The sequence below is a fragment of the Sinocyclocheilus anshuiensis genome, unplaced genomic scaffold, assembly GCF_001515605.1.
Source record: "Sinocyclocheilus anshuiensis isolate Anshui unplaced genomic scaffold, SAMN03320099.WGS_v1.1 scaffold648, whole genome shotgun sequence".
In the NCBI taxonomy this organism is placed as follows: Eukaryota; Metazoa; Chordata; class Actinopteri; order Cypriniformes; family Cyprinidae; genus Sinocyclocheilus; species Sinocyclocheilus anshuiensis.
In genome coordinates this window covers 966007-993583 of record NW_015557156.1, presented here as the reverse complement: position 1 = coordinate 993583, position 27577 = coordinate 966007, and the positions used below count along the sequence as shown (strand labels likewise).

The window sequence follows — 27577 nt, the reverse complement described above, 5'->3', positions numbered from 1 at the left end:
AAAGTCTGTCTACACTGGACGCGACAAAGCGACCGTTGAAAATCATTTGAAATTTGTGTCAGCACCTCATAAATAGAATGCAGCAGCAGTTTACTGTCGGGGATGGATCCTTTTCACAAGACTGTGATGACGCGTTTAACGGTCATCAGCATCGTAAATCTTCGAAAGTTTTTCATATTTGTATTAATGAAAACACTATCGTGGAGTTTTTCTTTTGCTATTTGAGCAAATGGGAATGCAAAAAATATATCCAGTGTAGACAGCATCCAGTGTAGACAGCATTACTGATTATAATAAGTTCTATACACTGATCTATATATAATGAATCTCTATTATAGTTCAGTGGTTCTATAGTATTTTGCTGCGCCGCTCGTGTCCGGTGTAGACACTGTGTTAGGAATCGTTATTTGTTTTCCGTGCCTTATAAGGATTCAGGCTTCGGGCACAACCCCCCGCCGATGTCATCGTCCATCGCGATGTTTCACTGTAGACATCGTCAGATGCCAATTTTGTAGACATCGCCCAACCCTAGGTGTATATGACTTTCTTCTTTCAGACGAATCCAATCGGAGTAAGAAGGAAGTCATATACACCTAGGATGCCTTGAGGGTGAGTACTTCATGGGCTAATTTTAATTTTTGGGTGAACTAACCCTTTAAGGTATTTGCTGGATTAATAGTTTATCCAAAAATGACATTTTTACTCACTTATGTCATTCCAAACCTGTAGATCACAAAAGGAGATCTTTTGAAAAGTGTTTTTGTGTGTTCATGGTGAATGTGATGACAAAATGTTCATTTTTGGCTGAACTATCCCTTTAATACTAAAAGTCACTGATACATTAATCAAACAGTAATTTAGAAATGTGAAATTTTACTATGCAGTAAGAAGACAGCTGAACAGTGGTTCTCCATTTAATTTATTAAGCTAATTTATTAATAATACAAATTGATAATTTACTGTATTTAAGAATTGTGTTATTTGTATTATAATTACTAAATTAATATATATAAGCCAGTGTGTGTTTAGGGAAATAAATGGAAACATTTGCTAATTTAGTTGATTTTTACTGAATGTATAAATTACTTTTAATATTATTTTTATATACAAGTGTCATTAATGTAAAATACTAAATAAAATATTCTATTTAAAGTAGTTTTTTACAATTTAGTTTAATAATTGTATACCTGATGACAGACTAAGCAGAATCCCAGTAAAAGGAATCATCTGAAAGGTGATTTTCATTATAAGATTTATGTGTAGGCCTATGAATATATACATATTCGCTTGTATTAAAATGACTAAATCAGTATATAATAAAAAATAATTTATATACCTAATTGAAATGCTAAAAACATCAAATATGAACCATGAATTGGTGTTGGTTTTAACTTACACAACTTGTATTGTGTTGCAGATGGGCAGTTTGGTGCAAAAATGCAGGTACTCATTCAAAATGATGGACCTGTGACCATTCAGCTGGAGTCTCCTGCTGGCCCTACAGACCCTAAACTGGTATCCAACTTTGATTCGCAATGAAATACATGCCTCAGCGTTATCTTCTACAGAAACTGTAAATTCTGTAGTTCTGATTACAGCATGAATTGTTTTGGGACTGTATAAAACCACAAACCAGTTTGCCTCTCTTCCTTTTTTCATGCTTCAGCTGTCCAAACAAGAGAAGCAACAGCAGCGGAAAGAAAAAACACGGTCAAAAGGCCCCTCCGAGTCTAGCAGAGAGAAGGCAGCTCTGCGCTCGAAAGCGGACCCCAGCGCCAGCAGCGGAGCAGAGGGAGATGTGTCCTCTGAACGCGAACCATAGAGTACCTCACGGTACACTTACAGCCACAGTCCAAACTGATGCATTTATATAAGCTGTTTTTATTATTATTGAATTGAATCAAGCTCCAGGGGTTGCTCTTTATTTACTATGCCATCTAATTTATTTAAATGTATACATCTCTGTGATGGGTTTTAATAAAAACGAGAAAGAAAAATGTGCGTTATTATTACTTATTCCATAGCTGTTGAGTACTATTGTTCTTTTAACATAATGCCATCATATTTGAAGATCTTGTTTAGATCTACAAATCTGAAAGATTATTCATAAATCTATTTTCTATTACTACAGAGCTAGTGCCAGTCATTAGGGACCTAGTTTGACATTTAAATCACCGTATAATACAGTGTGACCAACAAAAGAGTAAATAATTTCATAGAATAATTACTAAATATGGTAAATAACAAAAGGACAAAGGAGATTTTGTGAGGTAACCTGCTTTACTGCATGGCACTTTAAGTAGAAAAAAAGCAAAAGGGGATTATTCATGAATGTGAATAGCAGGTGTACCTGTACAATTTAATAATAAAAAAGCATAATGATTGTCTTACACTTGGAGAGGATGTTGTCCAATATCAGAAGTTAAAGATAATTTACAGGTAATTGCTTGGGTGGGGGTGATGTGATTTTTCATACATGCATTCGTGGACATTAATGATGAATATTTCCTAAAAATATTTATAATTGAATGAATTTTCATTTAGATAATTATAAAAAAACATGCTAATACATAACTTTAATGTCATTTTTCATTGTATTCATTTTTTGTTTGTATTTTTCCCTTTAATTGTTCTTTTCAACGTTGTTCTTTATTTATGATATTTAGCAGTTATTCTATGAAATTATTTACACAGGGTTGCCAACTCTCACGCTTTCGGGCTCTGTCTCACGCTCTCACTCTGCCCATGTAAATCTCACGCCAAAGTGGCAACCCTGCTTGTGATATGAAACAAAGTCTCAGCTCATAAATGTTGTAAGTTTTAATACTAAATTTAACCAACAAATACCGTTTTGGCGCACTTAATGCGGCCTAATTCGTTGTAGCGCCAGAGCCACTGAAAAACAGTTGCTGCATGCTGCTTTGATCTCGCCGGCGTCGCGGTCACGTGGTTCATTTAGCTCTCAGTAGTTCCAAACAAACCAGCGCTGTCAATACATTTGAATGGGTTTAAGCATGACAGACGACAGCTTCACTATACAAGTATTTGCAGCAATTTTTGGTGAACAGCATTGATTATTACGAGGATGACATTTACAGTATCATTTTATTCTGGAGAGTGATGGAGGCAACATTAACATATATTTCTTGTATTTAACCCTCAGATATTCCTTACATATAAACCAATATTTTTCAGTTAAATAAATGTTCAATAATATTTACTTTATTATAATAATATTTTGAGGAGATCTTTTGGTACTAAATACTATTTGTGCAATAATTATGATCCATTAATGACCACTTAAAATATTGTTTTCTAATATTTCTATTACTATTAGTGTAGTATTTAAGGTTAAAATAGAGAAAATGGTTTTAAATTGCAATGTAAAGAGGCAAATTGGAAGAAAAATGCATTTGCAATGCAATGGTTTGCCCACTAGGTACCTGTATGGCTCTTTAATAAATATACATGTATCTAGTCTAGTTTCTCAAAAGAGTATTGCAGGTCATTCCTGCTTACTTATTTTTAAGTTTTGCATTTGAATAAAGTTCAAGTTGGCACAAGATGGCGGTGTACCTTCTTTTAATAAATTACAAGAAAATACAACAAGGGTCTCAGTTAACTCTGCGTATAGAAAATGAAGAGCAAAGAATTCGCATCGGGTGTGTTTTGCGTTTTTAATATTTTTAAAAAGTAATTTATGAAGCCACTTTAATCTGTATCGCATAAAAACATGTTATTAATTGTTATATTACAACCCTGCCATATTCAAAAAGCTTATTTTTTTGTAAATAAAAACCCTGACAATGTCACTGCTTAATACCTATAAGTATTGTGATTTATGTTTTACTTTGGCAATCTCTCTGTCTCCCTGTCAGACATGCAGTTCTACAGTAGCTACTTGTCACTGACAACCCACTAAACTATCAATTTAAACAAAAATTTACCGTCAACTACAGACGTTGCATCCATCGATTCCGCCATGATTCTCATTGACACGCCCCCAACTCGGAAACTCAGGGCTTAAAGAAAATTTCAAGTTTCCCACTCATAATAACGACTTTGTGGTGGCGTTCAACTCGTACATACGATTTATCCGACATGACTTGAACGCACCATAAGACCAGGGCTGCGTTCAGCCCTGACAAAAACAAAAACATTGCAACTATGGCAGCTGAGAAGGCCATTCTTTGTGTTCTTTTTGAAGAATTTTCGGAGCCTGATGAAATCGGTATAAATACGTGTTTAATACTGCAAAATACGCTCGATGGTACAGTCACTGCCCTTGTCCTCCAGAATAAAAGAGAACATCCCAATCAAATGAAGGGATTTGTGGAAACTGTGGTTCCTAATTATTGTGATCCAACATTTGCCTCGCATTTCAGGATGAAAAGACAAACATTTCAGGTGAAGGATAATCCACTTCTTACCTCCAAGACTGTGTTATGATCTATATGACCTTATTATTTTTATTGTGAGTATTAGGCTTATCATTATTGCTGATCACTGTTGTTGTGCTATGATATTGTAATATTTACCATTATATAATCAGAGGGGTATAGAAAAGTTTATGAAAGTGTCACTCCATAATACAATAGCAAAATATATAAATATGTATAGTATTTTTATGTAACATTAATCAGTATTTAGCACACAATAGAAGACATTGCGATTACTAAATGATATTTAGACAGACTTAAAGAAGTTCCAGATCTATACTTGTGCTCTTATTATTTCAGTTATTTTGCCTTTAATGTAAATAAACATGTGCAAACAATATACTTGCTCTTGTGAATTTATTTTGATGTTAATTACATTGTGCCAGCTGTCTCTTTAATACCTCGTGGTTTATATACATGTTGCTGCTGACATGTTTGACACACCCACCAAACAAGAGAAAACGCATCTCAAACCCCGTTGCGCACCGTTGCACACCGTTTCCAGGAAACATGTCGTTCAAACCGGAAACGGTAGCAAAACAGTGCACACCAGTTTGAGCTTGAACGTGCCCCTGGTTAAACACCACCAATGACGTGCAGCGTCGGTCATGTGATCATGTGAGCGCGTGTGTCAAACTGGGATAGAGACAGAATCACTGGTCTGTAGTTACTGTTGAAGTATGTGCTGCTGGCGGCAGTCGCTTTAAATACAGACTGGAGAGGAGCACTCATAGGTAGGTCTATGTGATATCAATTTTCTTATATAATAGCATTGTGTAATTAGTTATTAAATGCGATCAAATTATTTCAGTTCGCATTGGGCTTGTTTGTTTTCTCTATTGAAGTTTCTCTATTTCACTCATTAATCCTCATGAACTAGTGTTTAGACCTCCAGACTGCAACTTATTAATATTCGTCATATTTACTTATTATTTTACATGCCTATATTTTACATGCATAACACGATATACAATCAGACATTACGGAAAGTTGGACGAATATGTCCCACTTAAGAACAATGTGTATTTACTTTAAATTAGATATTAGTTTGGCATGTGCCAGATGATAATTGTGTTAAATAAATACCTGTAGAAATATCTGCTAATTACATGTCAGCACAAAATGTGAAATTATTCAGTGCTGAGGCAAAAAAGCCTTAGGCCTATATACAGTGGGTACGGAAAGTATTCAAAAACTTGTTGCATCTTTCCCAAAAAGACTCATGGCTGTATTAGATCAAAAGGGTGCTTCTACTAAATACTGAGCAAAGGGTCTGAATACTTAGGACCATGTGATATTTCAGTTTTTCTTTTTTAATAAATCTGCAAAAATGTCAACAATTCTGTGTTTTTCTGTCAATATGGGGTGCTGTGTGTACATTAATGAGGAAAAAAAAATAACTTAAATGATTTTAGCAAATGGCTGCAATATAACAAAGAGTGAAAAATTTAAGGGGGTCTGAATACTTTCCGTACCCACTGTATATATGGCACTTAATATAATGTTTATGTAAAATAATTAAATTATTTTCTATTTCAAATTATGAGTTGACAATTTAGTTAGACAAAAAAACAGAAAAAAGATACTCATCTGAAAAATAAATGTATTATTTGACTTTTACACTGGCATATGAATATATACGTACTTGATGAATAGCCTATATATTATATTTATGAAGAGAGCATTGTAAAATAAATACAGTGCATGATATGAACTCTGTGTTTGTAATGTAATCTTTGCAAGCTTGCTTTACATTCAACTATTACAAAAAATATTCCACAACAAAGTTAAAGTACAATCATGGTCCTAGTTTGTTTATGTGATCTCCAGTGCTGATGGCGCCAGCATGCACTTGGTTTGCACTGAAGACCAGTGCAATGATGTGGTCCATCTTTGTCAGGAATTTTTAAACATATCTCACACTAAATTGCTTCCATGCACTGTAGTGACAGGAACAAACAGGAAGATATGTGTGTTTGTGCACAGAAAGAGGGTGAAAGAGGGTATGGAGCTGTAGAGCGTTCACCCTCCTGCAGAAAACAAACTTTTAGCTTTAGACTTCGTTGACTATTGATAAATGTTTCCGTGAAGTATGCATGTGTTTTTCTGTGGTTTGGGTTACTAAGAATTATGTTCTTACAATGGATATGGGAACTTATTTAGATTCCTCTTGTGTAAATGTCACTGGTGTGTGAAATGGAGTATGTGTAATGAGGCATGCTTCCTTTTTCTGTGTTGGTGTGTGTGGGTATATGTGACCCTGGACCACAAAACCAGTCATAATTAGCACGGGTATATTTGTAGCAGTAGCCAAAAATACATTGTATTGGTCAAAATGATTGATTTTTCTTTAATGCCAAAAATCATTAGGATATTAAGTAAAGATCATGTTCCATGAATATATTTTGTAAATTTCCTACTGTAAATATATTAAAACTTAATTTTTGATTAGTAATATGCATTGCTAAGGACTTCATTTGGACAACTTTAAAGGCGATTTTCTCAGTATTTAGATTTTTTTGCACCCTCAGATTCCAGATTTTCAAATAGTTGTATCTCGGCCAAATATTGTCCTATCCTAACAAACCATACATCAATGGAAAGCTTATTTATTCAGCTTTAAAGAAGATTGTGTATAAATCTCAATTTCGAAAAATTGACCCTTATGACTGGTTTTGTGGTCCAGGGTCACATATGTATTTTTATTATTAAGTGTATTTTTAGTATAATATAGAAATGTATATATACATAAAATACATAAATTAATTCTATAGATTGTTTATATATTTACAATAAAAATATATTTATATATTTTTGTCAAATCTCAAACCCATTAGGATACATAAAAATAAATGAAAATGTAATATATTTATAATTAATTAATAATAATAATTTATGCATTTAGCAGACGCTTTTATCCAAAGCGACTTACAGTGCATTCAGGCTATACATTTTTTACCAGTATAGTACCAGTATATTTAAACATAAATATTTCCATCAAAAATATTTATAAGATATGTAAATTATTATTATTATTTACTTTTCAAGGCCTTTGTGTCAAGTCTTGAAGCCAGTGGTATATATCAAAATAAAAATAAAAAAAGCTAAATACTGTATATAAACGTACATATTTCCAAAAATATATTTATAAGTTATGTCAATTATTATCATTTATAATTTGTAATTAATTAATAAATTAACATGCAGTCTTTTTTCAATGCCAAAGCCTTGCAAATGTATTGTGTCCACCAGCATACATTGCAACTCTTTCAGTGTTTTTAAAAATCATGAAGTTTCAGAGAGAATGTCCACTTGTGTATGTGACAGAGAGAATTTTATACACTCTTTAAATAAACCTCTAGCTCTTTTTTTAGTCTCAATGTATTGGTCACACATGTCTTTGTTTGACTGCAGCTGTGTTTTAAACTCACATACGCACTAGTTTCACTTCAGACTATTGCCTGACTATGGATGTCCCCAAAGACAGAATCAATAGTGTGAAGAACACAACAATGCTTCATTGATACAGCAATTCAGAAAGTGAGAGGTATGACTTAACACCTGCTGCTTTCATAAATAGCATAACTTCCCTGATCTGTAATTAAGAATCCAGCCTGTTCAGTAAAGCTATTTTGCAGGTGACCTGGAGTGTGTAGAACCTCATTATGCTGTAATTTTACATCTAGTGTCTGTACTAATCTCACAGTGTTGCACTTGCTGACTGTAACCGAGCTGTATGTTCACTGTATGTTCTTATGAATGACTTCTGCAAATTTTGTTTTGAGGAAATTATCTGTTTAAGGTCTCGTGCTTGCATCTGTCTCCATGTGAGTGTGACTTCAGTGCTGTGTACGCTAATTAAACAAATATCGCTTTAGAAAATATAGTTTCAAGAGATGTCAGGCAGACAGGGCCGTTAGTGTGTAATTGTCTCTTTGAGGAAATGATTACAGCTTCTAGACTCTAATCTCAGGCTTACAGACAAAATATTTCATCCGTAATCATAATAATATGCCACAGACATGCACATAGTATGACTGAATGCGAAGGGAGACAAGAGCGTGGCAAATACAGTATGAATGTATGCATCAGTCATACTGAAAATAGATCATTTTATATCAGAGTCATTTTATTTAGTGATCCTCATGCCTCTTTTGAATTGCAGGACTTTAAAACAACAAGAGCGACATGGCAGTGAACTCGTCATTACAACCCAGCGGGATGGACAGAAGTGGTAGTTTTCTTCAAGTAGGATGATCAGTTGTACACTAAACCTGCACTTCATTTTGAGAAACCCAATCAAGGACCGCATTTGTGATTTTTGTATATTTTAAAGAAAACGTTTGGGTGTTTCTTGGTGGCTGTGACAAGGTGTTGTTTTTACTGGTCAATGTAAAAAGTGCTCACTCCCAAGTCAAACTTATTCTGGACCTTTGGGATTTTTATTAAGCAGTTTTACTGTGTGGCTGATGGAAATTTTAAATCTGATCTAATAGTATCTATAATGGTATCTATAATGGGGGGGACACGTATAAAAACACACTTATCCTTAACAAAATGCGTGATTTGAGGCATCATAAATGTTCATAGCATACACAATGCAGGACAATTTAAACACCAAATTTATGAATTCTAGGCAACAATAAATGAAGATTTCCATTAGATGTAATTTTTTTACATTTATGTATAATGTTTAGTTCCAAATCCATTTTTCTGAGTTTATAAATCTATGCTGTCTATGTGCTTAAAACAGTTTGTGTCTTAAAACATTTGTGTAACAATTTAATAAGCGCAGGTGGTGCTACAGACTCTCAATAGCCAATGCGCTCAGGCAGGGACTGTTTTTGGATCAGTATAAATATCCCTATTCTCCTACAGAACATTTTCTGTTCCACTGCGTACATTCACTGGCTGTCTGGTGTTCCTTGTTAAAATCAATGGACAGAAACTGTGTGTGTGTGTGTGTGTGTGTGTCTGTGTGTGTGTGTGTGTGTGTGTGTGTGTGTGTGTGTGTGTGTGTGAGTGACTGCAGCAGGGGCTTGTTGCCCAGACAGGACCATTCAAACGCTCTATAATAGATGTGTCTTTTTGAGATTCACATCTCTCTCTTTCTCTCTCTCTCCTTAATTAGTCCTTCATCTCTTCTTCTTCTCCAGGGCTTTTTTATTTTATCATTCAGTCTAAACAATTGCTCTCTCTGTTCGGTCCTCATCCTCCGTCTCGCTCATCTAAAGATTATCTTGCCTAGTTTATGTTGTATTTTATGACATTCAGTCAATGAATGTATCAGCACTAGGAATTACAATTGGAATCTCAAAGAACTGTTGTCTTTTGATTCGGTTTTCATCTGCATTTAATGGCCTGCAATTTAATCCAAAATAGCCCATAATTGCAGATCAGCATTAAAAGCACAGGAAGCTGGCACACAGTGATTAAAAATATTTACATGGAGTCAACATTGTGCATCACCATAGTGGCATATTGGAAACATTACTTCATTTTCAAAGTAGTTTTGGTCAGAATGCCACTAACAGCCTGCTAGGCTGCCTTTTTTTTGTTTTGATAATTTTGTTATTTAATGTATATTTTAATGTATGTAATATAGAGGGTTGAGTAACCTGTATCAAACTAATCCTGCTCCATTTGCACAATGGATATAAATGCTACATCAAATCATGCACTTTGTTGAAAAGGAATGTGCTATTACTTTTTAAAAGGTGATTTATTTAAAGGTGACTATTTACTTTTTGCCTCGTGGACAATCAGATGTGCCCAAAAATCCCATAGACTTGCATTACAGGAGCATGGAAGCTTGTTTCTGATAATAAAGGTCAATAAAAAAGATAATTGAAACTTTTTAATCCCACAATTATTACTTTTTTTATTATTATTATTCTGAGTTTGTCACAATTCAGATTTGTTTTCTTTTTTTCAGAATGAGATAAACTCACAATTGCGAGAATTGTGAGACAAAAAGTAGAAATTACCTTTTTTATTTTTACTCGATGGAAAAAGAAAAAAACACAATTGCAAAATGTAATAACTTAGAATTCAGAGAAAAAAGTCGTAATTGTGAGATGTAAACACATTTTTTGAGTTTATAACTCAAAGTCCAACACATTTAAACACATTTTTCTCATGTTTGTATTTTTTAGTTTATTTCGCATATCTACTGATGTCATTTAAAAATCACATGCAGTTGCTTGCATAGAGTAATGCTGTGACGTTTAGGTTGTGTTGCCATGACAAATCCCATTTCCTGTTGGGAAAAAATAGATTAAAGGGGTCATATGATGCTTTTTTAAAGATCATTTCTTTCTTTGCGTGAACATTTGGGTGGCATTATGCTAATATTTCCACATAGTGAGGTAGATATGTGGGGGCGTGTTAGAATGAGCCGTTTTAGGGGGGTGTGGCAGAGTCTTAACTTTGATAAAGAATATCTCTTTGGTTTTGAGACTTTAGTCTTTGCAACTTCAGGGATCTTATCTATGCACAATCAGCTTGTAACACTCCAAAGAGAAAGGAAAACTTGAAATCGCATGATATGACCCCTTTAAGAACACAGGAAAGTGACACAAATAAGCTTCTTTCAGCTTGTTTTATTTTAAATTTTCTAGCTTTCCGTTTTTTTCTTCAGTGTTCTCAGCAGGTTTCCTGGCAGTTTCTCTTTTGTCAGATTCTTTGTTAGCAAAGGGGAAGTTGCCAAAGTGAATTTTAAAAGAGCACTATATTAATTCACTGAAATGTTTTCTGCTTGGACATGTAAGATTTGACTTTTTCTATCAATGTGCAGCTCGTCGATGCGTTTGCATTGTCACTGGGAGCATTGGAGCAGCAAATGGTTTGTGCTGTGCAGGGAAAAGACAGAGATCCAGACAGAGATCCAGATATTTCTATGCTCATAGAGTGAGTACACATACCAAACACGTCAAAAATGCATTTAGACCATCACTGTACAGTAAGCTAAATAAGAGTGCATTTAAATGAAATAGTGCATATATTTTCTGTACTTTTAATAAATGCATTGCATTTACTTCTGTTAAGTTTAGTGAGTACACATGCCAAACACGTCAAAAATGCATTTAGACCATCATTGTACAGTAAACGAAATAAGAGTGCATTTAAATGAAATAGTGCATATATTTTCTGTACTTTTAATAGATGCATTGCATTTACTTCTGTTAAGTTTATGTACTGTAATATGTCATTACATTTACAAAGAACCTCTGTATGTTTTAGACTGGAGTCCAGTAGAGGGCGCCAGTGTCTAGTCTGTCTTGCTAATGCCTTTTCTTCCTTTAAAGGACATAGGAGACATTTTTGTCAAAACAAAACAAACCTCTACACCCATGCCTTGTTTTGTTCTCTGTAGTCTAGACGGAGAGATGAGTCCTGTGTGTCTACAGTATCCTGCGGTTGATGGGGAAGGTACGAGCATAAGTGTGAGTGTGTTGGACAAACTGATACACACACACCCCATCTGGCTTCTGCTTTTCATCGACCAGCGAGAGGCCACTGGCATCCTTCTGCAGCAACCAGCTGGGGTAAAATATGTTAGAGAGAGTGAACGCAAAGACGCCAGACAGATTTTTTTCAAGAAATAGTTAACAGAAATTCAAATTCTGTCACCATTTATTCACCCTTGTTTTGTTCCAACCGCATTGGACTTTTGTGAAATACAAAAAGAGATGCCCAAGTTGCTGTTTTCCGGAGTGGATGCTGATTTATATAGCTTCAAAAATGACAAAAAAGTATCATAAAATGTTTCATGAGTCTTTTCCCGAGCCTGAAGCCATAATTGTAGGTTTGTGTGTTGGAAAGACCAGTTGGTATGTACTAAACATTTCTCATTCAGGCAAAACACAAAAATATCGTATGCTCTCAGACGACTTGGAATCGAGTGCACATTATTCTTATGATATTTGAAAAAGAATAGCGTGAACATTCATCTAAACTGCTCCTTTCATGCTCCTAGGAAAAAAGGGTGAGTAAATGATGACAGAATATTGATTGTTCCTTAAAGAGGAAAAACTAAGGAGACTAAAATTCAAAACTAATTTATTATAGAAAATATTTGCAACTGAATTTGTGATTAATCAGTGAAAACTTTGGTACAGGAAAATATGAACTAGAGGCTTTAATCGAGATTTTTCACAAATACTTTTCAAAACACATCAACTCTTTTAAAGAGCAAATTCATTGCCATTAGAGCAGTGGTTCTCAACCAGTAGGGGGCCTCAATATGAGTATTTAAATTAATACATTATTATTAATAAAGCAAAATAATTAATTAAAGCACATGAAATCAAGATGTAAACTGAAATCACATTTCTTTTTGACCCCCTCAGTAACTATTGTTTTACTGAAGAACATACAGCTCTTGAAACTTTCCAATCACAAAATCAATATATCAATACTTCTATTTTAGAACTGGGAGGTTAAAAATGGTTAAAGGTATAGTTCACCCAAAAATGAAAATTCTGTCATCATCTACTCACCCTTATGTCATTCCATTTTGAAGAATGTTGATGGTAGCCATTGCACTTCCATTGTATTTTTTCCATACTATGGAAGTCAATGGCTACCGTCCACTTTTTGGTTACCAACATTCTTCAAAATATATTATTTTGTGCTCAACAGAATAAGTAATTCATACAGCTTTGGAATGACATGAGGGTGAGTAAATGATGACAGAATTTTCATGTTTGGGTGAACTGTCCCTTTAAGAACTGCTGCATTAGAAACATATACATCCAAAAAAAAAAAAAAAAGTTTTCTTTTTCCCTGTCCAGGTGTTTTTAGTGTGGAAATCATCTATCCTGCAAAAGAAGGTCCTGTCATTCCACATGGATGGTACCTCAGACTCCTCTGTCATTCACATCCCTGTAAAGGAGAACCAGTACAGTATGTTGGGTCCCTTATACTAAGCCATAACTGTTGTTGACGCTCTGCTCACATCTAGCCATATCTAATTCTGTGTACTGTGTCAACATAAATTCAAAATTTGATTGACTCTGCACACGTGCACTTTGTATATCAGTTTATAAATCTCTGTTTTGTGTCAGAATGGGGCATTTTTCCCTCTTGTTTCACAGTTAGTTAATCAGTTATAATAACCTGAGCAGCTATTTGCAACTGACTTGGTTTAAAAAAGAGGCAGCATATTTGCAGCTAAATGCCACAATAGTAGCCTGGCAGCATTTCAGGCATTTAAAGCAGTGCAGTTCCAAGAAGTTCTCCTTGTGAAATATCAGACACACCCTAGTGTTTTTGGCCTGGGCGCAATCCAGCTGAGAATTTCCTTGCCTTTGAAAAATGAATGTGGTCTGAAAGGCGCTGAAGGCTTTTGAGCGTTTTACCTGCCAAGTTGAGAATCAGTTCAGAAATTTCCCAAAACATTTTCAGAAAATTCCCAACAAATTAAGAATCTAGGGCAACACTCAATGTCCCAGTGCTGTTATGATGGATGAAATTGTGAAAATGCTTGCAGATTATTGACCTTTATTGATTGTTGTGTATTGTTCTTTTTTCCTAGCATTTTCTCTACAGGGCTCAGGAATCAGTTTTGCTGACCTCTTTCGTCCTGTGGCCTTTTATTGTATCAGCAGGTAACACTTTTTCAATGTCTGATACTTATTAAGGTATAGGAAGTTGAACAACCCTAACGCTAAGCACTGTACTTTGTGCATGTAACTCAACCACTCACATTTTCTTTGTAGTATATAAAAACAATCCACGATTTGGAATGGATGAAATGTTTTATTGCTGTCTTGCCATCTTTACCTTCACTGCAGTGCTACAGTGTGCATAAAAGACAGCATATGCAAGATTTATGAGTAAAGAAACTATGAGTGCAGAAATGAACCCACTGCTCATAAAACCCAATGATATCCATCACCTTATCAGCAACAGGATGAAGTAATATATGGCCCTAAATACAAAAGATTTATTTGATATCATCCATAAATCAGAAGATTGCAACAGTTCTCCATGTGATGTTTGTTTTTTCAAGCCACTCATCGAAACTGAAAGTCTGCCCTCTCTCTGCTCAATACCAATTTCCCACCCAGTAACAGCAGAATTATTACTTTTTCTGAATGTGATGTATATGTATGATTTGACCTGTCACTATTAATGTAGGAAAAGAGTGAATGATTGTGTGTATTTTCTCCCATTGTTTATTTTTTACCCTCTTTCACGCACTATTTGTCTGTCTGACTCTCTTTGTTTCATATTAGAGATATTCTGCCGTTTACCCTGAAGCTTCCTGAGGCCATCCATTCAGCAGCGACCCTGTCAGATCTACATGAAGTGGCCCAGCAAGGAGCAGGTACTGACCAAGCTCGTCTAACCCACTAAAAATACCGCATTTAGTACAGATACAGTTATATAAAATGATATATAATAATACATTATTTCCTGTTTGGCCCCATGATTATTTATTTGCATGTTCCACCTATATGAATCTGAAATATTATATCTGCATTGTAATGTATATATCTATGTGTGTTATTTGTGACTGGTGAATTGTGAATTTATTCAAAATAGGTTTGGGGGAGAAATGTCCAATGCAGGGTTATTAACCAAAACTGAAACAATTAAAAAAATATTTTCGTTACTTGAAATAAATTAAAACATTAACTGAAACAAAATCAAATACTTAAAAAAAATTTAATTCATTTTATTTCATTTAGTTGACAAAGCAATATTCTCATTCTCATTTAGTTTAACTTCATGTACAAAAAAAAAACTAAAATAAAAATGATATAGACATTTAAAAAAAAATAAAAATAAAAAATTACTAAAACTTTAACTAAAATTAAAATGAAGATGTAAAAAAAAAAAAAACTAATTCAGAATATGTAGGAAAAAAAACTACTAGTATCTCAGTGGCACTAAAATAGCAGTGGTCCAACGTCCATTCAAATTCAGGGGTCATTCACTCAAATGGAATTTGAAACACAAAAAGAGTCTTCAGTATTATCAGAAATTCAAAATGGCCCTTTTCATACAATAAAATTATAATGATCAAATTTGCTTTGTTGTTTAAAAACATAAGAGTTTTTAGGATTAGAGCCCTGGTCCCCTTGCACACTAAATGAAAACAGCACTAACAAAAACAAAAACAATATTTTCTTATATTTAATATCTTATATATATATTTTTTTTTTGCTCATGTCTCAGACCTAGGGCACCAAGTGAGTCAGGTCTGCCATTGGTGCTCCCTTAAAAAAGCACAAGTGACATGATGCCAAGTGTGTCAGGAAAGTCGGGTTTTTTCAGTATACTCAAGCAGGTTGCATGTACAAGTAATAGTTAGTAATGCAGTATTTTTGTATGTTCTTACATGCTTCAGACCATCTTGAACCAGTATCAAATATTATTTGTCAGATAATGAAGAAATATTGCAATGTTCCTAGAGAAGAAGGAACCTTTGCCATTACTGTCTTGTGAGTAACTATATGTTTGAATCTCTCCGTCCACCACAGCTGAGACATGCTGGCCTGCTATTCAGTTCTGTGTTATTATTAGTCCAGCTGACATTCCAGATAGTGTGTGAGACTATGTGAGCTAATCAGAGCATAGAGGTTACTGAGGGATAGAGTGTGTGTGTGTGTGTGTGTGTGTGTGTGTGTGTGTGTGTGTGTGTGTGTGTGTGTGTGTGTGTGTGTGTGTAAAACCATATTTTCAGGGACACATTTGTACCCAGAAGTGAGCTAAACCTGACAAAATCTCCTCAAACCTCCTTTCTGGATGTACTCATTTGACTTGGTTTAAAAAATGGTAAAAATAAATAAAGCAAATAAAGTTGTTGTTTTTTATTGTAAAAATGCAGAAAGTTTTCTGTTAGTGTTAGTGTGTGGATTAGGTTACAAAATATTTATAACTAGCTGTATATAAAAACAATAGAAGTCTGTGCAGTGTCCCCATTTAGTTAAGTAAGTGTGTGTGTGTGTGTGTGTGTGTACCTACTTAACCATATTTTGGAGACAAATTTAGCTAGCAATGAGCTAAAAAAAAAACATTTGTATCACCTTAGCAACACCCATCCACACTAAAGTACTCTAAAGTTGCCAAAGAACAATTGTAAGTTTGGTTCAGTAATTTTAAGTCTCATTTGAAAGAGGCTGACTGTCAAATAACTATCTATTCTTAATAGAAACTGGCCCATGAAGCCAACATAAGGAGAAACTATACTGAAATGGGTGGGGAGAGAGACAGAAAGCAAGGGGAGGAGAAAGAGGAGGGGTTTGGTGTGCTCTGTGAAGTCAAGATACACGCTGATACACCTCCCCATACACGCTGTCTGTTTGGATAAATTACTCCGTTTTTGGCCGGCTCTGTGCTGGGTGTGTTTGTATGGCATTTGTGAATCAATTTTCTGAAATGCACGACTGAGCTTGCTAAATTTCTCCAAGAACTTCAGTGGGCCTGAGGACAACAGAAGTGAACAGACGCTTTAGCCTGGCTGTAACTAGATTTAGCCACACACACTCAAATTCACATGTGTGCTGACAACGTGTGGCGGTCTATGGTGACTGGAAGCTGGAGTGGGTGTGTTTGCTGCTTTTTGTGGTTGTGTGTGTTGTTAACCCTTAATCAGATTCTCTCTTTTATTCCAGCATTCTGGGAATCTTCTCTCAACAAACAACAATGGACAATCTCTGCCCCAAACAGTTCTCTGATTCAGGACAGACCGCCGATATCTCTGCACGGCAGCTGCTCTGATGTCTTACAGACAGAGGATCAAACCTGCACCCCATTTGGGAAGCTACTGACCAACACCTGCCCCGATACCTCAGAAGGTGAAAGGAGTTGCTCCAGCAGTGCTTTGTCTTTTATCAACCCTGTCTTTCTCAAGACACAGCAAGATGTCACTGGAACTTCAGAAACAGTGATCGCAAAGGACCCAAAAACAGAAAACGGAAAATCTCGTCCCCCTCCTCCACCAAGACCACCTCCTCCTCGCATTTTGGTTCGTACCCCTACTTCACCTTCAGGTCCGTGGACTATGCCTTTGAGTGCTGGCATTACTAGAACAAGTCGGAGACACAATCCTCCACCACGACCTCCACAACCTCCAGACATCGACAGCTACCGCTGCACCATTGCGTTAGATGACGAAACCATCTCTAGGGCCCTTTCTCAAGCCAATACGACTCCTTTAAACCCGACCAGCAGCACCATCCTGCAGCAATGGACCGGACCCGAAGAGAAAGGGCGAAGCTCAAGTGGCCGAAGCTTGTCTACATCCTCATCGGACTCTTTGGATTCTCCTCCGCATCCTCTCCCATTGGTACTATCCCAAAGCGTGGGCAAAGGCCTCTCCACGGATGACAGCAGTGATGAGTATGAGGACGAGGAGGACGACTACGGTGTGGGACTTGAAAGGGATCTGCATCTTCGCCTTCGTGCTTCCCGCATGTCAAAGAAACTACTGTCGGTCGAACTAGTGGGGGCTCGACCGAGATCGCTTGTTATCCCACGAGCACTAAGGGGACACTTCCGTAAGGTCCGAGGTGTTTTCAGTGTACTGGCTACGCCTGAAAAACGCATCTTGCTTCGGATCATTGAGTTGTCCCAAGACAAAACTTCTTACTTTGGGTGCCTGGTGCAGGACTATGTGAGCTTTGTGCAGGAGAATAAAAACTGCCACTCGTCCAGCCAGGATCTTCTGCAGACACTCCGGCAGTTCATGACCCAGATGAAGGCTTACCTCAAACAGAGCTCGGAAATGAACCCACCTATAGAGTCTTACATACCCGAGGACCAGATAGGTAAGTAGATTTCCAGAGTTCCAGTCTTTTTTGGGCCATGTTGAACCACTCAAATAAAGAGTAATTTTGAAAGCACCTTTCTGGGAGATCAACCTATGAATGGTTTACTTTCAGGGATATCTTATCCTGTTCCTGGAGGGCCACTTTCCTGCAGAGTTTAGCTACGACACACCTGCCTGGAAGTTTCCTAAAGTAATCCTAAAGACCTTAATTAGACTGGTTTAGGTCTGTTTAATTAGGGACAGAGCTCAAATCTGCTGGTGGCTTTCCAGGAGCAGGGTTGGACACCCCTGGATTACTTAAAGTAACTGTGCTGTGCTGGCTGGGTGAGTTTTATTCACTGTTCATTTTACTAGTGTCTGGAAACTATTAGTTGCGGCATTTTGAAATGCTAGCTTCCTTGTCTTCCAGATGTGTATCCTCAGCTTGCCTTTTTATTTCGTAGTCTGTGCAGTTTGCAAACTCATAGTCAAATTCAAGGTTTGATTACTTTGACTTCCCTGACAGTTCAATAATATATATATATATATATATATAGTCCAAAAAAAGGTGCAAAAATATGTTTTGTTTTGAATGCGAGTCTACCCTTATCAGTACAGAGCTGCTTGTGTCATATTTCCTTTAGCTACAGTGGAAAATGCAGGCTAAAAAGTTGTTGATGGTGTGGTGGGAATAGCAAAAATAGACAACAAGAGCAACTGAGCAGCGAAACACAAGCACTATATCCGCATGCCGATATCTGAAATACCTTTCAAGTTCAGCTGTCCTCTTTGCAGTTGCACTGAAAAGTGTAGGAAAATACTCTTAGAGTGATTGAGGTAAGTGCATGCAAGGCCAACAAGATCATATTAACTAGTCTGGTTTGTATAAAAATTACAGCTTCAGACCAGACTGCTATGGAAATAGCTGAAATGAGGTGCACATTTCACAGTTCACACAGAGAGAGTAGCAGTTGTTTTAACAGCAGATTAAATATTGAATAACTGCATTTTAAGAAAATACGCTATAATCCTGTTTTTATAGCTCCTAATATATTGAGGATATTTATAAAGTTAAAAATAACTCTTGTGTTTGGTGGTTTAGGACCAATAAAGAGAGCTTGAAGGCAGACATTTTACAAAATACAAAAAAATTAAACCTAAGGCAAGCAACAAAGTGTTCAAAGTGTAAATTCTTCATGAGCAATGCACTTAAATTTGTGTAATTTATCCCAGCTAAAATGTTGTTGGTTTAGCTTAAAGATAGGCTAATGCTTTCCACATTAATAATTCATGTTTTCCAAAGGCCTGACATTTCTTTGTTTGTTAAACAGTAATGTTAATAGATTTGAAGCTGTGTTGTGATAGCATGGTTGCACAATAGTACATAAGGGACAACAGGACAAAGACTAGGATCCTTAATTCATAAACTTTTGTATGTTTCAAATGCTTAGCATACCACCTTGAAGAACAAAGCCGTCAAGTGTTTTTAATACATTTATCAGAGGTTACAAAATAGCACTGGAGTACACTGATGGAATTAGATTGTAATAGCATGTTACTTTGATTAATACCATGGTACTGAATGATTATCCTAATCATATATATCCATATCTATATTCCCAATGTACAGCAACCAATGTGCGTGTTTTTTTTTTTTTTTTTAGTGGAATCAAAGTACTTCAGAAGAAGGGTATAAGATTGATTTTAACATCATAACAGATATAATAAATATCTGATTGACAGTTAAACGACACTCTTATTTCAGAGTTGTTTATTTCATTCAACTGAACTATGAAAGAGTGCATATTTGCTTAAATGTCTCAGGTAACGTCAGTGGTGTGACTCATTTCAGATGCAGCCAAAATGACATTAACAGTGGCTATATGTACATTAAATGTTATTGTTTGATCAAAATTATTGCTAGGGACATCAGTAGTTGCTGGATATTGGTAGGGACATGTCTATAGCATCGCTGCTAAATTCTACACACTTGCTTCAAAACATGTTGCACTAATAAAAATGTGCAATTGTTACAGATTTTGGATAGACTAATCTAATTCAATTTTGTATGCTCTCAGTTTTGTATGTCTGTGTCATTTGTAGTTAGTCACAATGGAGCAGGATGCGAGTTATTTGTCTGTGTTAGTAGGAGTAACTCTGACTGTGTATCATGTGTGTATGTTTGTGAATTCTGTAGGTTTATAACATTGTGGTGCATTTTTAGGGTTGATTATTTTATGTTTTCTGTAAATCATCATGTCTAGCCATTATGATAGTGGATCCGTAATCTACAGGTGACTGTATAACTCCTGTGTATACTGTGAGCAATAGAGTTTCATTAGAAGTGTCATTGTGATAGTGTGTAATTGCTTGTTTGATAACTCTATAGTGTACAGACAACTGATGTGAGGCCTGCTTTTGTCCTCATTTGACTTGCCCTTTGCATCTCAGAAAGCCCTTATTTCACAGGGAGAATTGAATACCAAGAGGTTAGGCCTAATATATCTTGTAACGTCTGTGTCAGATTTTCCATAAACTCAGCAGACACAATACGCTCTCTAAGCATTCAGGGTGTTTTGGTTTTCCACTAGTGCAGAACAGAATAGGTAGAAAGGAATAAAAGTGAGAAAAGTAAAAGTTGATATGTTCTTCAGAATATCAGAATAAGTTTTTATTAATATTTTGAATTTGTTTTTACTGTATTTTCATTTTAATTGTAATTCAAGTTTTAGTAGTTTTGTTATGTTATTGTCATTTTATTCGTTTTTTTTAAATATGTCTGTATAATTATTATCTTTACTTCAGTTTTAGTTTTAGTTATTTTAGTACTTGAAGTCAAACTAAAAGAAAATGAAATTTAATTTTGATATTTTTCTTTAATTTCAAGTGACATAAAAACATGTTTTTTTATGGTTTCAGTTATAATTTTAGTCTTTTTAGCCTTCCTTTTTAGTTTGAAACAACGTGAAGGTTGAGTAAATTATGAGAATTTTCATTTGAAGGTGAACTATAGCTTTAAAACTGTTTATTAAATAGAAAGTTTAAAACGTCATGCCTGTTTACGCTTTTTTTCTTCTATGAATATGGTAAATGTCTCTCAAACTCTTATATATATTACAGATCCACTGTTGGAGAAGGCCATGCATAAGTGTGTGCTGAAACCTCTGTACGGCTGCTTGCAGTCGGTGCTGCATGACTTCCAGGTTACAGGTGCCGTGTGTCAGAGGCTGCAGGAGAATCTGGCCCTGGCAAAGGCCAAACAGCCTCATGAGCTGGGAGTGAACGGAGCCCGGCCTCCAGACGCCCACGCCATCCACAGGATCCGCCGAAAACTCCGAGCCATGTGCCAAATGTACTCACCTGAGAGGAAGATTATGGTGCTGTTAAAAGTCTGCAAACTCATCTACAATATTATGCAAGACCATGAAGGTGTGTACGGGTGGAGTTATGTCTCGAGGGTTTATTTAAAGGCTTTAAAAGTGCGTATGTTTTAGGCGTGTATGAGATCAGTAACTGAAAGCAAAAGTATTTGCACCTTAATCAACTGGATTGTAGTTGCTGGAATAGTTTGTGCAAAGGTCACTAATAAATGTTTCCTCTGTGTTTGCCAGTGCGGATGTTTGGAGCAGATGATTTCCTGCCCATGTTGACATATGTTTTGGTCCAGTGTGACATGCCTCAGTTGGACACTGAGATCCTGTTTATGATGGAGCTGATAGATCCCCCATTACTGCATGGAGAAGGTGCATTAACATGTACTCGTTCTTGTGTAAACCTGAATTCTTTTAAAAAGGTGCAAAAAATGGATTATTTGGAAGAAAAAAAAAATGGAAGAACTTCAGAATCAAAACAGTATTATTTTCTCCCTCCCAATTCTCTTTCTTGCTTCATGATGACAGAATCAGTAATGTAATGTTAACAAAGTTAATGATTGTGCAGAATCCAAACTGTAGGAGGTTCAGAACGGACAAGCATTTTCAATGTGTGACGAACTTCCGAAGTTCTGTTCCCCACAGAGTCATTTCCTCCTGGGTGTGCGTCTCCTATTCTTACTGAGCACACTGTGGCAGCCATTCATGGAAAAGATTTATTGTGTTGTATGCACACAGTCAAGTCACAAACTTGATGATCTAATGTGACAGATAGGATGATCTGTCCTCATTATAGTGATAATTTACCCTTTTTGTAAGTTTCAAAATGTACTAACAGTCTGGGCAGTGAGCAATGCAGGTTTTGAAAACCCCACTGGCCAGTTCTGTTCCAAAACGTAGAGAACTGTCTTGCTGTCTGTTGTTGCCTATAGAGTGCAGCAGTCGGGTTCTGTAAGTAAAAACGCCATTCATTTTCCTGATAAACCTGTTTTATAAAACGGATAGTTCCGGTCCTTGATTCTGATTGGTTGAGCCGCGTTCGAAGCTGTTGTAAATTACTCTACAAACATACACCTTTGTTTACTTTGTGTGTTGCTTGGCAACCACTCTGTTGCAACCACAACTGTTTCTGAGGAACTACATTGTTTGGTGGAAGAATACTGTTTTTATTAATATTTGCTGTTTTATTTTGTGAAACCTAACTACGTATATGCAATAACCATTTTATAAAAGCAATAAGCCCCGTGAAGCTGTGGTTTACAGTGAATTTATAACAGCTATGGGGGTTTTACTAACAACACCCCTTAGCTGTTATAAATTCACTGTAAACCATGGCTTCTTGGGGCTTATTGCTTTATTATAAACCTATAAAACAGACCTGTTATGAGCTCAGAGGTTATTAATTGATTGTATAGCCTTTTTTCGAACCCATCCATTTGTGTTAATTCAACTAACTTTTAAAATGATTGTGTTTAATAGCAGAATTTGTGGTGGAAAATACAATACCCACGATGCTGTTTAGAAAATGTCATTAATCAGGGAGTTGCGGTGAGCAAAGCGCACCAAAAGGTTCCACCCACTCCCATGAAAATATTATGTTTTGTTTCTATAGATACAACCAACACCTTTAAATAAGTAGTTTTATATTTATCTCAGTTGTTTTAATTTGATTATATCATACGCAATGCTGCATGGGATTGTAGTTCTTTCCTTCATTAAAGCTGTTAAGTACACAGTTTTGTACCTTTTCTTTTGTCTGATTATCAAATGGTTTTTTTGCTTCAAATCAAAAGTTTGCTTTAAAAGTTTGCAATGTTGTGATTCTCGGTTGGTTTGGTTCATTGCTTATAACACTTTAACAAAGATTTTTAAAGTCCTCATGGGAAAAATGAAAATATTTCCAAAAACAGCACTGCTGAAAAAGTGATGGGCAGCAACGCCATGCCACAAAACTACTCGACTCACAATTGATTCAAATATATAATGTTAAATTATTAATAAAGTAATTATGCATTACTCTAATATGCACATAAACTTCATAGCACACATAAATATACACTGCCGTTCATGTCGTGTGCTTTTTTTTTTTTCTTTTTTGGAAAGAAATTAATACTTTTATTCAGCAATGACTAAGCAAATTGACCAAAAGTGTCAAAAAAGTGAAAAAACAACAACAAAAACATTGATAATAAAAAGGAATGTTTCTTGAGCACCAAATCAACATATTAGAATGATTTCTGAAGGATCATGTGACACTGAAGACTGGAATATTGTCATCAAAATTACATTTTAAAATGCATGAAATTAGAAAGTTTGAAATTGTGATAATGTTTCACAATATTAATGTTTTAACTGTTTTTATCAAATAAATGTTGCCTTGGTGAGCTTATTTCAAAAAATCTTACCGACCACAAACATAGGTTAAATAGGTTAAAATAATAAATTTTCAAGTAGATTTTTAGCAATACTTTATGGTACTAAACAAGTTTTTTTTTATTTAGGTTTTGGGATGTTCACTAGGTTTTTGTTCTGTAAATTAAGATGCTCCTTTCTCTTGATCCTGTACAGGAGGATATTACCTCACCAGTGCATATGGAGCAATGTCACTGATTAAGAACTTCCAGGAAGAGCAGGCTGCTCGAGTACTCAGCTCTACAACACGCGACACACTCCACCAATGGCACCAGCGTCGCACACTGCAGAGAGACCTGCCCTCAGTGGACGACTTCCAGGTAAAATCCTGACCTCCGGACAGTATTTGCAAAGTTAACTGCATTTTATAGATATGAACTAACTCTATATCTGTTTGTTTGTGTGAAGAACTACATGCGAGTGGCCCTGCAGAAGGCAGATAGCGGCTGCACGGCTAAAACCCTTCAGGTGCGGCCCTACGCCACGACAGAAGAGGTGTGTCGTCTTTGTGCGCTCAAATTCCGCGTGTCTGATCCAGAAAACTACGGCCTGTTTCTTTACACAGACGAGAGCAGCCAGCAGTTGGCCGCAGACACACACCCACAGTGGATAAAGGCAGAGTTACACAGTCGACCGAAGCGTCAACACTTTTACTTTGTCTACAAGTCGATACCCAGCATGAACTGCTCCACTCCTTTCTCTTGAAAGCAGGACGTTTCCTGAACACTCAATAGACGGAAAGTGTTTAATGAGGGTGTGACTTTAAGGAATGTGTATAAAGATCGGGAAATGAAAAGGTCTCATGGACAGAGTGGCTCAAAAAAGAATCCTTTAATTGGCACTTTACATGAATAAAGTACATTTGGGTTGTTAAAATGAGTAGTTTCAAAACAGGCTTGGGTAACAGGGTTGCACATTTAGCCTAAATGGAGTTGGTTTGTATTTATAAATAAAACTTGTATTTCCAAAAATGTAAGAAGAATATTAGAGTAAGACTTTGCAATAAGTTTCCATTTGTTAACATTAGTAAACCGAATTAGTTAATCTGAACTAACAATGAACAATACTTTTACAGTATTTATTCATCTTAATGTTGATCTCAACATTTACTAATACATTTTTAAAAATCAAAAGTAGTGTCTTTTGACATTAATTAATGCACTGTGAAATAACATGAACATTAATAACATAACATTAATAAAGGTTATTGCTAATTTATAGTTCATCTTATTTAATGCATTAACTAATGTTAGCAAATGAGACCTTATTGTAAAGTGATACCAATATTAGTTATCTTACAATAACCATGGTAACTGGGTTGAATAACTACACTTGATTGCTGTCAATTTCTATAAAAAATGAAAATATACAATGATTATATTTTACTTTTTATAGTTTACTTGTCTTTCCCACTAAAGGGTCCTAAATAACATGATGTTATTTCTTGGGTATCACAATTTTAAGCAATATTTAATTTTTTTGTAATGTTGGAAAATGATGTAGTAACAGGCTTGCATACAAAATGCAGACGACTGCTAATTGTGCTATATATATATATATATATATAAATTTTGACAAATATTTTTATATTTATCAGTTCCACAGACTAAAATAGTAATGTATGATAATTCATAATTTTATGCTAATATAATAACAATAGTTCATATTGCAAATCTGACAATAAGAAAAAAAAACGTTTTCTTTTCCTTTTTATAGTGTGACACCAAAGTGTGCTATATTTGTAGAAAGTCCCAAATATTACATTATGTAAAATAGTGTTTATTCACATTATGTTTCGAATAGAAATGTTTAATATAAAAGGCATTGATTGGGTATTGTCAGTAATGTGGTGTTGAACCTGTGAGTATATATTTTTTCCTTTAATTCAGTATAAATTTAATGTAGCATCTGTCCCCAAAAATGCCAGGACTGCAATGAAAGCCATATTGTGCCGTTGTTATGTATACAGAGGTGTCAGGGATTCTCTCATAGAGTTCTGTACATAGTCAGCTATTTTTGCATTCAGGTTGAGTGTGTGTTGAAGTGTTTAGAGATGATGCTTGATCACGTGGTTGCTTTTTCTTTAGCACGATAGAGATGTGTCAGCGTGACCTTGCAAACTGTTAAATTGGCTGAAGAAGCTTTTTTTCTTGCTTTGTTCTTGTGAAAAAGGAACAATTTGCTCCTTATACTTCAGCCAATGTCTAAATGTGCTACACTGTAAAATGTGTAACATGTACAAAGCACTTACGGCAGAGAATGTGATTTTTACCAGTTTCCTTACTGTTGATGATAATTTAAACACTGAACTTGTGCATACTTTATTCTCTTTTTTGTTATTTGCGCTGCAGGAAATAAAGAGTGTCTTTATTCTTTTTATGATCTCAGACAGTTTAAAATGTTTTTCAAGTTACACTGTAAAAATGTTTACTCCATGTGGTTATTATTATTATTATTATTATATTATTATTATTGTTTATATGTGTATATTATTTATTAGAATTTTAAATAATTATTTATTCATTTATTTTTTACTTTTTATTTATTATTTTATTGATTATATTAATATTGCAAAAAAAAATCAATATTAATGTACATGAATGAATCAACTAGACTACATTATTTAATTTAATTAGTAATTAATTATATTAATAGTGTACACAATAGTGAATACATTTATTTATTTTCTATTGATTAATTATATTAATATTGTGAAATAAAAAATCTTCAATATTAACATGAATGAATCAACCAGACAGCCAGACATTGTTACACCAAAAGGTTGTTAATATTAGCATTTTGAATAATTATATTATTTATTCACTTACTTTTACATTTATTTATCAATCTTAAATAAATGTAATCGATCTTACGGATATAGATATCGTACCTCAAAGTGATGATGTTACTGACCATTGTATCGTGCATGCTGCGTTTTACTGATATTAACTATATGGCTCCGCGTTATCGTCCAGGAAGAATAACCAAAACAATCCAAGGTTTTTATTTAGCACAGTGGCTACATTAACGAATAACCAGACGCCACCCGATTTAAATATTCCCTCACAGTTTAATAGTAATGACTTTATGAATTTCTTCACTGATAAAATAGATAACATCAGAAATACAATAACAAATATAGATTCTACAGCGTCTAATCTTATTAAGAAACCACAACTAGATCCTAGTGAACTGGCAAATTACAGACCCATCTCAAATCTTCCTTTTATGTCTAAAATTTTAGAAAAAGTTGTGTCTACTCAATTGTGCTCCTTCCTGCAAAAAATGATATCCATGAAGAATTTCATTTCAAGTTCGACACCATAGATCATGACATACTTGTAGATTGATTACAAAACTATACAGGTATTCAAGGGCAGGCATTAAGATGGTTTAGATCCTACCTGTCTGATCGCTACCACATTGTTTATTTAAACGGGGAGTCATCTCAGTTATCACCAGTAAAGTATGGAGTGCCACAAGGATCTGTCCTAGTCTTCTGCTATTTTCAATATACGTGTTGGCCCTTGGTAATATTATTAGAAAATACGGGATTAGTTTCCACTGTTATGCTGATGATACTCAACTATATA

At 35.3% G+C, this 27577-nt stretch overlaps 2 protein-coding genes across 3 annotated transcripts in view; both read left to right on the top strand.

Moving 5' to 3' along the window:
- Positions 1-1930, top strand: part of LOC107678219 (D-tyrosyl-tRNA(Tyr) deacylase 1-like) — a 5046-nt gene extending 3116 nt beyond the window's left edge. For both annotated transcript variants that reach the window (XM_016473424.1, XM_016473425.1), the window contains 2 exons: positions 1418-1515; positions 1667-1930. In XM_016473424.1, the coding sequence (XP_016328910.1) occupies positions 1418-1515; positions 1667-1822 (254 nt within the window). In that variant the 3' untranslated portion in view covers positions 1823-1930. The remainder of the gene's footprint in view (positions 1-1417; positions 1516-1666) is intronic.
- A 3165-nt stretch (positions 1931-5095) lies between these two features.
- LOC107678218 (ras and Rab interactor 2-like) lies at positions 5096-25013 on the top strand. The gene is made up of 12 exons (XM_016473423.1): positions 5096-5173; positions 8605-8687; positions 11236-11348; positions 11815-11986; positions 13235-13346; positions 13978-14050; positions 14681-14772; positions 17066-18220; positions 21322-21630; positions 21813-21944; positions 24141-24304; positions 24393-25013. The coding sequence occupies exons 2-12, from the start codon at positions 8628-8630 to the stop codon at positions 24687-24689; spliced, it is 2679 nt and encodes an 892-aa protein (XP_016328909.1). The 5' UTR covers positions 5096-5173; positions 8605-8627; the 3' UTR covers positions 24690-25013.
- The last annotated feature ends 2564 nt before the right edge of the window (positions 25014-27577 follow it).